Source organism: Calidris pugnax, unplaced genomic scaffold, assembly GCF_001431845.1.
Source record: "Calidris pugnax isolate Ruff unplaced genomic scaffold, ASM143184v1 scaffold127, whole genome shotgun sequence".
Lineage (NCBI taxonomy): Eukaryota > Metazoa > Chordata > Aves > Charadriiformes > Scolopacidae > Calidris > Calidris pugnax.
In genome coordinates, this window is record NW_015090883.1 from 3,076,556 (window position 1) to 3,088,636 (window position 12,081).

General features: G+C 41.2%; 1 protein-coding gene across 1 annotated transcript in view; it reads left to right on the forward strand.

The window, feature by feature from the left end:
* Window positions 1-12,081, forward strand: part of KCNK10 (potassium channel, two pore domain subfamily K, member 10) — a 71,410-nt gene that overhangs the window by 33,128 nt on the left and 26,201 nt on the right. Inside the window, exons 4-5 of the mRNA XM_014946994.1 lie at window positions 495-612; window positions 3,375-3,535. Coding sequence (XP_014802480.1) covers window positions 495-612; window positions 3,375-3,535 — 279 coding nt within the window. The remainder of the gene's footprint in view (window positions 1-494; window positions 613-3,374; window positions 3,536-12,081) is intronic.

Below are 12,081 nucleotides of genomic sequence, written 5' to 3' on the forward strand. Positions count from 1 at the left end.
TATATATATCTTATTTTTCCTTTAGTTAGCATAAAACATAAATAACTTAATCAATTATTAATTGTCTGGGAATTAAAATCCTTGGCTGACTACTAGCTTCAGTTGACTTCACAAACATTATTTGTATTTACCACCCTTCTTGCTGCTTCTAACATCAGCTGTTCCTGTTGGGAAATTTTTCCTTTGGCAATTATTGCTACAAGAACAATATTTATGTATTGCTTTGTGTTGTCCATCCTCTGCTTCTCAGTTGCTTTTTATCTTTTGTCATTTTTCTATGAATTGCATCTTTCTTCCACCTTAATGACTATTTAGTTCAGTCATATATTTAGCTGGTGAGTACAAAGGATGCTACTATGCTCTGAGCAGGTATCAAAAAGTGTAAATCTAAGCTGTTCCCATGGTCCTAGAAATTTCCCTTTGGAGCCTATACCAGCATGCATAGAATACGGTAAGGCATGTGTAAGGCTGATTTGTTGTCTTTTTCTTTGCAGCATGCTGTTGATGCTGATAATGCAGGAGTCAGTCCCATAGGAAATTCATCTAACAACAGCAGTCATTGGGACCTTGGAAGTGCCTTTTTCTTTGCTGGAACAGTCATCACAACAATAGGTATGTTTATTGTTTATAGAATTGTACAACTACTTTGGTTGGAAGGGACCTTAAAGATCATCTAGTCCCAAACCCCCTGCCATGGGCAGGGGCACCTCTCACTAGACCAGGTTGCTCAAAGCCCCATCCAACCTGATCTTGAACACTTCCAGGGAAGGGGCATCCACATCTTCCGTGGACAACCTGTTCCAGTGCCTCACCACTCCCTCTCCTCAGGACTGCTCTCAACCCATTCTCCACCCAGCCTATATTTGTACGTGGCATCACCATGACCCAGGTGCAGGACCTTGCACTTGGCCTTGTTGAACTTTATGAGATTTGCAGGGCCCTGCCTCTCAAGCCTGTTCAGATCCATCTGGATGGCATCCCTTCCCTCCAGTGTGGAGGGACACGTGCTTGGTGTCATCAGCAAACTTGCTGAGGGTGCATGGAATCCCACTGTCCATGTCACCAACAAAGATTTTAAACAGCACCTGTCCCAATACCAGTACATTAATTAATTTTGGCTTACGCTCTGAAGTTTGATATAAGTAATTCTTCTCATACCCTACTCCTTCTAACTGGAAATGTATTCATATAAGTATCACATCCTTTTTAAAACCCTTCCTTGCTTTCATACTAATAATTGGAAGGAATTCCACAAATTGTACATTGTACATGTGTAAAAAAACAACCACATTTTTTTTCCCCATGCTAGAATTCATGGCCTGGAAATATTGACACATTTCTCTGCATTAGATGAAGTTACTGACCTACTTCATTTACTTTTCTTGAACCACTGATTTTAGTAAATTCATTATTCAGGCCCTTATCACCTATCCCCACTATACATCGTGTCCAATGTATTTAGATCTCTGAATGCTATCCTTAAATATGCTAAGGTTTTTATCCTCTTCTCTATTAAGATTTTGGAGATTGTTCAAACAGCTGTGATTTCAGAAGATGGTCTGAAGGAAAAAAATGATAAACTGATTGATGATAAAGTTAATCTGCTGATAATTATACAGTGGTTTTATAATTTAAAGCTTGATTTCAGTGCTGTCATGGTTAGAGGTCAAGAGATCTGATTATTTGGAAATCACTTGCAAATTGTTACTTCTTATTTGCATTGCCTTTGAATACTTTTCTCATTTAAATTTTGGGTAGTGTGTTTCTCCATTTTACAACTGTGATACACACACTAGTGACTGTATAGACAAATAATCTGACAATCACATAACTCTTCATTAAAGTGTGAGAATCTCACTGAATTCTGCAAGATCTTTGTGCAGGTAGTGCAACGAAAACACCCTGTGGCAGTGAAAGACTTGCTGTGGTGATCACCTCAAACAGTGGGGTCTGTGCCTTTGGCTCTGCCTTCTCTTTGGTGTCAGAGTGAAGGTGAAAGAGCGGTTGGACAGAGTCTGCTCCTCCCTGTGTTCCTCTATATACGAAGCTACATTACCATGTATTTTTAACAATAGCATGAAACCAGCGGGTAGCAAGAAAGAAAACATTTCTGAATCAAATGTAAGAAAACCCTCCCTTAATATTTGTTTACTCAATAGACCCAAATGACAAGATTTTAAATTACTCATTAAAATAAATGCCACTATGTAGGCATAGTTTATGTAGGCATATTCATTGACATCTGCTATTTAAATAACTTATTGAAAAAAGCTTGGATTTTTGCCCATATTTGCTTTAAATTCTCCATGAATGAGACTTTTATAGGCTGCATAAAGTCTATGTATTGTGTCTGGGCATGAAATTTATTTTATTTTATTCACCAGAGCCCTGTTAGGAAGGCGCTCAGCAGACTACTTGGTCCACCTCAGTCCATTGGCCTGTGGAGCCTGGATTTTCTTGGACTTTTAGGAGAAATCTAGGATCAGGGATGCAGCCATGAAAAGGACCGTGGGTTGGGACAGGAGCAGCATTGTGTGTCAGCTTAGCCTCTTCACCATCCCATGACAGAGAGATGTATCCAACCCCAGTGTCACAAAACTAACATGATTAGGATCTGGGAGCCCAGCCTTAATTCCCAAGGACCAGGAGAAATCACTGTAGATGAAGCAGACACTTTCTTAGATCTACAACTCTCTGGATATTCTGTGTTTCCACTTTATTTCATCAGTGTTTTGTGATTGTGTGGTCATTTTTAATATTCAAATAATTATGTATAGTCAGAATAAAAATCTCTATCACATTTCAGAAAAGATACCTCCTCTTAAATAATAAGGTGCAAATATTACTGCCACAAAACCCCTCATGAAATGCAAATCTTGGGCTCTTTATTGTCAAATTGAAAGAGGAGCTGAATAAAGAGGTCAAGGGTGGATTCGTGTAGTGTGGGTACAGTTTGGAGGTGTTGAGGGGCTGAGGAAATCATCAGCTAACCACTGAAAATGAGCCTTGTCAGGTGAGTCACACTCTCATCAGGATGTCATTGGCAATGACTCCAAGAGGAGCAGTAGCCTGCAGGCACCAGGCCAGCACAGAGGGATTTTTGTGCCATGATAAATCAAGCTAGATTAATTAATCAAACAAAAACTAGATAGGACCTGAATCTGTAGGAAACATGGGTAACTGAGGCTACAAGAAGAACTGAATCACAGTGGGTAGCTCACCTGGGAAATAACATCGTGCCATGGAAACTCTTTAAATAGGAATTCCATGTGGAACAAAGGTATACCTGCAGGAAGAGCAGTTCTTCTAAACCCATTAGTTTTTCTAAACAGCCCTATATAAGTTCTAAGGCTGACAATTGTTTTTCTCCTCAGGGTACGGAAACATGGCACCAAGTACTGTTGGAGGCAAGGTTTTCTGCATCTTGTATGCCATCTTTGGGATTCCACTGTTTGGCTTCTTGCTGGCTGGGATTGGAGACCAACTTGGAACCATCTTTGGGAAGAGTATCGCAAGGGTGGAAAAAGTTTTCAGAGTAAGTTCACTGTCAGTTTTTTTGCTTGTGTTGTCTAACTTGCTTTTAATTCTGTTGCTATTACCTGCAGTCCTTTTTACATGTTGGGCACCATGAAATATTTACATGACTAGTTGAGATGATGGTTAACATCCTTAGAGGCTTCTGTGGAGGGAAATAGACTTCTCTAGATGGTGATGTAGGGATTATAGATCAGGTTCTGAATTTCATTCTTGAGGCTATTTCTGGGGAATGTATCTCCTAAGCTAGGTTCCTTACAAGGACTGGTTGTAAACACCTTCAAAATTCCACAGGTTGCTTTGGACATGTTTATGCATTCACTGAAAACAAAGAGAAGGTAGTGTAACTTCTGGAGGAACAAAGATGCAGAGTATGTAATGACTGCATTACTAATAAAGCCTGAAAGACTTGGAAAGCAGGGTTACTGGAGTGAATGTGAACTTGAGAAGAGAGATGTCTGAGTGATATGTTTTCACTGCAAGAGGACAGATGCGTTGGAGTAGATCTGCAGCTGCAAAAACTGGCATAATGCCACTACTGGAATCATTTTCGTGGTATTTACCTGCCTTGCCTCCCGTGGATACGTCCTACACTATAGATGTCTATATAGACTTTCTCATACGTAGTCTCCCTTCATGTTGCCAGTACCCTCTATTTTTGAGTGTAACAATTTGAGTGTAAGCAATTTTGAGTGTAAGCAATTATTTCACAAGCAGTGCCTTAGATCTGGCAAATGCTGTTTTGCTCATTTGCCGATGGTTCACTTCAGGGATTGTGTCTTTGAAGCAGAACTTCTAGAAGTGACCTGTGTGATGCTTCCCTTGGAGGCGGCATGTCTGGAAGTAAGTCTTTCTAGGGACTGAGTAGATGAGAAGCTATCCAAGCTGGTTAGTTTAATAGGCATCTATTTCTAGAACATTCCCACAGATGAGAGCAAATTACTTGTAACTGTTTTTGAAAGGAAGTAATTGAGTATTAGACTGGAGTATGAACAATTTCCCTTTTGATTAAATTACTTTGAAGTGTCCCAGACCAGCCATAAGGAGCATCTCAGGCTAAATGAGGAACAAGGTGACTAGTGATTATGGGTGAGTAAGCATGTGCATGTCTGACTGGAGAGCACTTGAAAATGGCCCACATTTTTATGAAATGAAAATAAGGCTATTGAAAGATGGCTCAGGTTGGGCCTGCAAAACCAGAAATCGTTAAGATCCCTAGTTTCTTTTTACCTACCTTCTTATTATACCTGCTTCATTTCAAAGGAATCTCTGAACCTTCCAGCCTACTTCTGCCCAAGAAAAGCTACAATCTTGAAGTCGTGATATGAATTGAGAGTCAGAAAATTCTTGATTAGTTGTCACCTCTAGTATTGGCTTTCTGGGTGACATGGACAGGACCATTTAACTGCCATATGATAGTTTATGAGTAAAACAATACACACCCTACTTGAAGTATTTTAAAATTCACAGATAAATGCTGATACTAATGTTTCATACAGAATATAGTCCTTTGGCACATAATGGGAGTTCTGTTGGTATTCAGAGTCTTCCTTCCTTTTCTTGAGTTAATGCAGTTCCTTATTGTTTATAACCATCTAAACTATTTCTTTTCTTCCTTGGTGTTTTTTCAGCTTCCATAGTAATTTAGAGATCTGTGATCTCTGTGTTTAGCCAAAATGTATGTTTATTTCTTTTACTTTGATTCTCATAAATCCACTATATCTGTTCTTTTGTGATTTGGTGGATGGAGTTATATATAATTTCCTTCAATATTCCTAGTAATGAGGTTCAGCTATTGGAAATATTCCTGATACAGTTTACCATTTACATGCATCTTAGGAACTAGTCTTAATATCAGTTGTTTCACTTTATATATTATTTACATAACAATAGATGTACTATAAATGATCATTAACATGTTATAAATGATATATACTTTATATTATTAGCTAATGCAGCATATAATAATCATTATAATTTTTGTAATTAGATAATTTATTATCACTTTGTGTTTACATTGTTAGGGTCCATAAATGTTTTAACCTAATCGGATGAATCCAAAAGTGGAGTAACAGTTCTTGATATAATCCTGAGCAGTGAACAAAATTTAGTTCAATATGTAACTGTTTTCTTACTTTATAACTGCCTCCTAATGAACTCAAATTCAGTATGTTTGTGGTTGTAAGGTAACCTTCTATAACCTTTAAAGAGAAGACATAAAAATGAGGAGAATCTAGCTGAGGGGTCACTGAGTGTGTATCAATAATCTAGTGATACAGCAAATTGAATTTCCAAAAGATATGCCCCCATAGCCCTTGTAGCTGAGTCTGTAAGATGGCATTCACTAGTTACCTGTTGTATTTGCTTCCCAGTGGGTCCTCAAGGGCAATTTGAGCTTCTAGTCATGGGGAAGGGAATAAAAAGAAATGATGCATGTGTCCTGGACATTATGATATGTCAAATTTCCACGTGCTTAAGCCTCAACACTCTGCTTCTGTCTTATCTGTTCCCGGTTGCCTCTGTTTATCCTGTTCACCCTTAGGGATGTTGTGTGACTGGTGTCAGGGTTACCAAGAGTCCCTGAAATCCTTGCAACTTTGTCATCATCTGTGCAGGTGGATGGGATTTGAAAGCAGCTTGATCTTGCATTGTGGGTAGGATTGTTTCTGAAGCTAGGTAAGAGACAGATGCATACACTGGCAGGTGGGAAGGAGAAGAAGGTTTCCGTGTCTGCACAGCACTTTTTTCACCCAACACATTCCAACCAACAACAGGTCTCTTGCTCCACCCAACAGTGTAACTGTGAACATGGACCCCGTGGCACGCAAGGGACAGCGTGCCCCTGGCATCCCCCAGCATAGCTGGAAAGATGAAAGGAGGGTTTCTCCCAGTGGAGTTGTGCTAGTGAACTTCTGCTGCCTGTGATGTGACCTGTGTGGAGCCCCACCAAACCTTCATTAATTAGCAGCCCAAATTACAGGCCCTAAGAATGCTATATTTAGCTATTGCAGTGATCAGCCCACGCGCTCTGTGGGAATTTTAAGAACAATTTGAACTCCATAAAGGGGAATTATCAAATGCACAATACCCCCACAGTATCAACAGCATTGCTGAATATTTCAGCAGAGGAGCTGGACACATGTCACTACTTATCTTGTAATCCAAAATGTTGCCACTATTTCAGTATGTAGATAACCAGGAAAACAACTATTCATTTGTGACTAGGTAGGGCTGGAAGTATTTCATTGCAAAATAATGCTTTGTAAAAACAGGAACTTTTCATGTACCATTTTAGGAAAGGGAGGCACTGGCAGAGTGATGGTGCCTGCATTACAAGGAGGTGTCCCAAATACCACGCATTGCCTAGTCTGTGCCATCTGTCCTACAGGAATAATCACGTTTGGTACAAGTAAATAAACATCAACCAAGTCACAGGCATAATCCAAAGCATCCCCCATGATAGCCCTACCTGCTCAGCTACTGATTATTCTTATATGTCCCATCTTCAATAATCTGGGGCAGAACCTGGGTGCTAGTCTGTTCTCACATACATACAAGCGTGATTCCCAAGAAAATGGATATATACAGGGTGATCAGATTCACTATATGAACTGGTCACAAGCATTCAACGTCTAGGTTCAGTGATCACCCAATCAGTTTTCCCACCCCACCTGAGAAAACCATGGAAACACTCAAAATCTAATTAAAAAGATGGTAATTCTTATAAACAATTTTCACCTGGCAAAGCTTTCCAGACACTACAGAAATGAAATATGCATTCCAAGGTGACATAAAACCATAAAAGTAGTCTTCTTCTCTTACATATATGAGGGATCTTATGAATGACCGGAGACTGTTTCTATAATAAACAGCAGAACAAACCCCATTCTTTTGGCTTGCCCTGTACACACAGAGGCTGTAAGCATCTAAAGATAGAAAGGAAAGCACTCCATAGGCAGAGTACACAGTTACAGAACACAGCAACTGTCATTATCATGAGTTAAATATAGGCTAAATTCAGGTAGTCTTTATTCAAACCTTGGAATGAGTGTTTAGATTCTCACTGAAAATAGATAAGAAGCTCATAACCTGACAGATCTTCCCTCATCTTCCAGTTCAGTGCAGATGAAGGCATTCAGCCTCAGCAAAACCTGCTTCTGAGAGCACTTCAGGATTTTCTGGCATCTAAGGTAAAGCCAGTGGGAGCAGTTCCTGGACTTGGTTACTGCTTTCACTCTGCTGGCTGACAGCATGAGGCTGAGGACAGGTCTGGCAACGCAGCTGGTAGGGTGTGAATCGCAATACAGGGATGTGAGTGAGGAGCCAGAGACGTGGATGGTGGCCAGGTTCCACCCCTGAAGCTCATGTCTCAAGAAAATACACTACTTCGTAAAAAATCAACACAATCGCTTTTATTTTTTTTTATTTCATTTCATTTCTAGCCAGCATCAGTGTGTTATTACATCAGCAGCTAAAAAAACCAATGAGGATATTAACACCCTGTCTTTTCTTTTTTAATAAATCCAAATTTTAAAAATTTGGTAAATCATGCTTGACCAATCTGATAGCCTTCTATGATGTTATAACTAGATGGCTGGATGAGGGGAGAGCAGCAGATGTCATCTACCTTGACTTCAGCAAGGCTTTTGACACTGTCTCCCACAACACCCTCATTAGAAAATTAAAGAAGTGTGGGCTAGATGAGGGGGCAGTGAGGTGGATTGAGTCCTGGTTGTGTGACAGGACTCAGAGGGTTGTCATTAATGGAGTGGGGTCAAGTTGGAGGCCTGTAACCAGCGGTGTCCCCCAAGGGTCAATACTCGGCCCAGTCCTGTTCAACATATTCATCAATGTCCTGGACGAGGGGACAGAGTGTATCCTCAGCAAGTTCGCTGATGACACCAAACCGGGAGGGCTGGCCGACACTCCAGAGGGCTGTGCCACCATCCAGCGTGACCTGGACAGGCTGGAGAGCTGGGCAGAGAAGAACCTAATGACGTTCAACAAGGGCAAAAAAAATGTCCTGCACCTGGGGAGGAAGAACCCCAGGCACCAATATAGGTTAGGGGTGGATCTTCTGGGAAGTAATACTGAGGAAAAAGATCTGGGAGTTCTGGTGGATGGCAGGATCTCCATGCACCAGCAATGTGCCTGTGTTGCCAGGAGAGCCAATGGAATCCTGGGCTGCACAGGGAAAAGTGTGGCCAGCAGGTCGAGGGAGGTCATTCTCCCTCTCTACTCTACACTGGTGAGGCCACAACTGGAATACTGCGTCCAGTTCTGGGCCCCCCAGTTCAAGAGGGACAGGGAACTACTAGAGAGTCCAGCGTAGGGCAACCAAGATGATTAAGGGATTACAGCATCTCCCTTACGAGAAAAGAGCTGGGGCTCTTTAGCCTTGAGAAGACTGAGGGGACACCTCATCTATGTTTACAAGTTCCTAAAGGATGGGTTGAAGGAGGATGGAGCCGGACTCTTTTCAGCGGTTTCCAGCAATAGGACAAGGGGCAACGGGCACAAGCTGGAACATAAGAAGTTCCACTAAAAAATGAGGAAGAACTTCTTTCCAGTGAGGGTGACAGAGCCCTGGAACAGGCTGCCCAGGGAGGTCGTGGAGTCCCCTTCTCTGGGGATTTTCAAGACCCACCTGGATGCAGTCCTGTATAATGTGCTCTGGGAAATCCTGCTTAGCAGGGGAATTGGACTAGATGATCTCTAGATGGCCCTTCCAACTCTGTCAAATCCGTGATTCCACTAGATGACCTCTAGATGGCCCGTCCAACTCTGTCAAATCCGTGATTCCGTGAATATAGTGCTATTCATTGTGATTTTCTGTAAGGAAAACAGGTACAATTTAATTTTATTTTTTTTTTAATTCACTCAAGAACTTCCACAGGGAAATTGTCCAGTGCAATGATCAATCTGCCATCTGCTGGCGTCCTAGCTCCGGACAGAGCTGTCAGGATGGGGTGTGAAATCCAACCTACTGGTGCACGTATACATTATTATTCCAAAGTGATACAGGATCAATGGGCCAAAATGTCAGTGTTCAGAGCTTAGTCTAAAAACTTCCTGGGTCATTTCCAGCAAAACAAAATGGCTGAGAAACATAAAAAATGAGTCACCAGAAAGGAATCCTACTTTTCCATAATCTTTTAAGAATGTCTTACTGTAGCAGTAAAGACAGTAGATCTAATTACAATCTGTTATTGGTTATTAGTACTTTGATACCATAGAAGCCAGCCAGGAACAGGGCCTCGGTGTATTAAGACTCTGTGGAAACACTCCTTTGTAAACAGTGTTTTTAAATGGACAGAAAAATACATAGGCAGAGAAAAGGTTGTGATAATAGCAATTGGCAGGCTGGTTACGAAGCAGAAAGTTTTGGAGAGAAGAAGCCAAGTGGAAATTAAAGACAAAGTGAGGATGAGAGGTTGGAAGAAGTGGTTAGGGGTGATAGAAATTAAATGAAGCTGATGTGAAGATACTGCTAGGAGAATGGAAAAGCAGGAGCAAACAGCCACTTGCTCAGGAGGACTACAAGGATGTCATGAGATTATGCAGGGAGAAAATTAGAACAGCCAAAGACCAACTAGGACTTAACCTGGCTACTGCCATAAAAGACAATTAAAAATGTTTCTATAAATATATTAGCAACTAAAGGAGGGCTAAGAAGAATCTCCGTTCTTTATTGGATATGGGGGGAAAACATATTGACCAAGGATGAGGAAAAGGCTGAGGTACTTAATGCCTTCTTTGCCTCAGTCTTTAACAGTAGTACCAGTTGTTCTGGGTAACCAAACTCCTGAGCCAGAATGCAGGGACAGGGAGCAGAATGAAGCCCCCATAATCCAAGGGGAAATGGTTAGTGACCTGCTACACCACTTTGACACACCCAAGTCTATGGGAATGGATGGGATTCACCCAAGGGTACCCAGCTGATGGAAGAACTCACCAAGCTACTTTCCATCATTTATCAGCAGTCCTGGCTAACTGTCCTAACTAGTCCCATTTGACTGGAGGCTGGCAAATGTGAATTTTCCCAGAGAAACTGGTTTCCCATGGCTTGAATGGTCGTACTCTTCAATGGGTAAAAAACTGGCTGGAGGGCTGAGCCCAAAGAGTTGTGGTGAATGGAGTTAAATCCAGTTGGTGGCCAGTCACAAGTAGTGTTGCCCAGGGTTCAGTATTGGAAAACCATGTAAACGCTCAAAATCTAATTAAGAAAGTTGGTAATTCTGACAAAATGCATGAGCGTTCCTGAAATTGAAGACTTCATTGTCAAAGTGCATGCTCCAGGTTGGAAAACTCTGGGTGCATTCTCCTCTAGCTCATCAGTAACATATCTGTTTGTCTCCTTGTACTCTACAAATGTATTCCTCCCTCTGCTCCTTCCTGCCTGGATTCCTTCAATACCCTTCCTAACAAGAGTTGTTCTAATTGCTTTTCTTGGATGTAAAGCAGTGCAGACCCAGGGCCATCTGGACACTTCACTGTAGTATCTCTAGAAATGGCAGAAGTGTGACTGTAGACTCTTACAAAGTTGAACTGGAGGATGAAAGGCAGGAGCGGTAAATTTACAGTGCCTGTCTCTGAAACGTTTTTCTCCTTGAGATACTGCAGGCTACATTTTTATTTTTTTAAATGTTTCTAATTGCTGCTTTAATTATGATAATGGAAAGATAGAAGTAAGTGTTATTTTTGCTTTTGATCATCATCTACTTTAGTTGTCCTTGCGCTCCAGTGCCAACATAAGATACAGGCAAATGATAATCTGTGGGTGAACTAAACAACTAATAGTGTGAGCTGTGACTTCATTACATGCAGTGACTCTTCGTCCACCAGAGCCAAATTTGTCTCTGAATTCTATTTTAGGTTCAGCCACTGGCTTGTGGTATGGTCTTGAACATGTTGGGTTTACTCTTTGGACCACTTTCCACCTCCATTATGTATGAACTGCAGGAAAATATCTTTTTCTGCACAGGGAAATTGTCCAGTGCAATGATCAATCTGCCATCTGCTGGCGTCCTAGCTCCGGACAGAGCTGTCAGGATGGGGTGTGAAATCCAACCTACTGGTGCACGTATACATTATTATTCCAAAGTGATACAGGATCAATGGGCCAAAATGTCAGTGTTCAGAGCTTAGTCTAAAAACTTCCTGGGTCATTTCCAGCAAAACAAAATGGCTGAGAAACATAAAAAATGAGTCACCAGAAAGGAATCCTACTTTTCCATAATCTTTTAAGAATGTCTTACTGTAGCAGTAAAGACAGTAGATCTAATTACAATCTGTTATTGGTTATTAGTACTTTGATACCATAGAAGCCAGCCAGGAACAGGGCCTCGGTGTATTAAGACTCTGTGGAAACACTCCTTTGTAAACAGTGTTTTTAAATGGACAGAAAAATACATAGGCAGAGAAAAGGTTGTGATAATAGCAATTGGCAGGCTGGTTACGAAGCAGAAAGTTTTGGAGAGAAGAAGCCAAGTGGAAATTAAAGACAAAGTGAGGATGAGAGGTTGGAAGAAGTGGTTAGGGGTGATA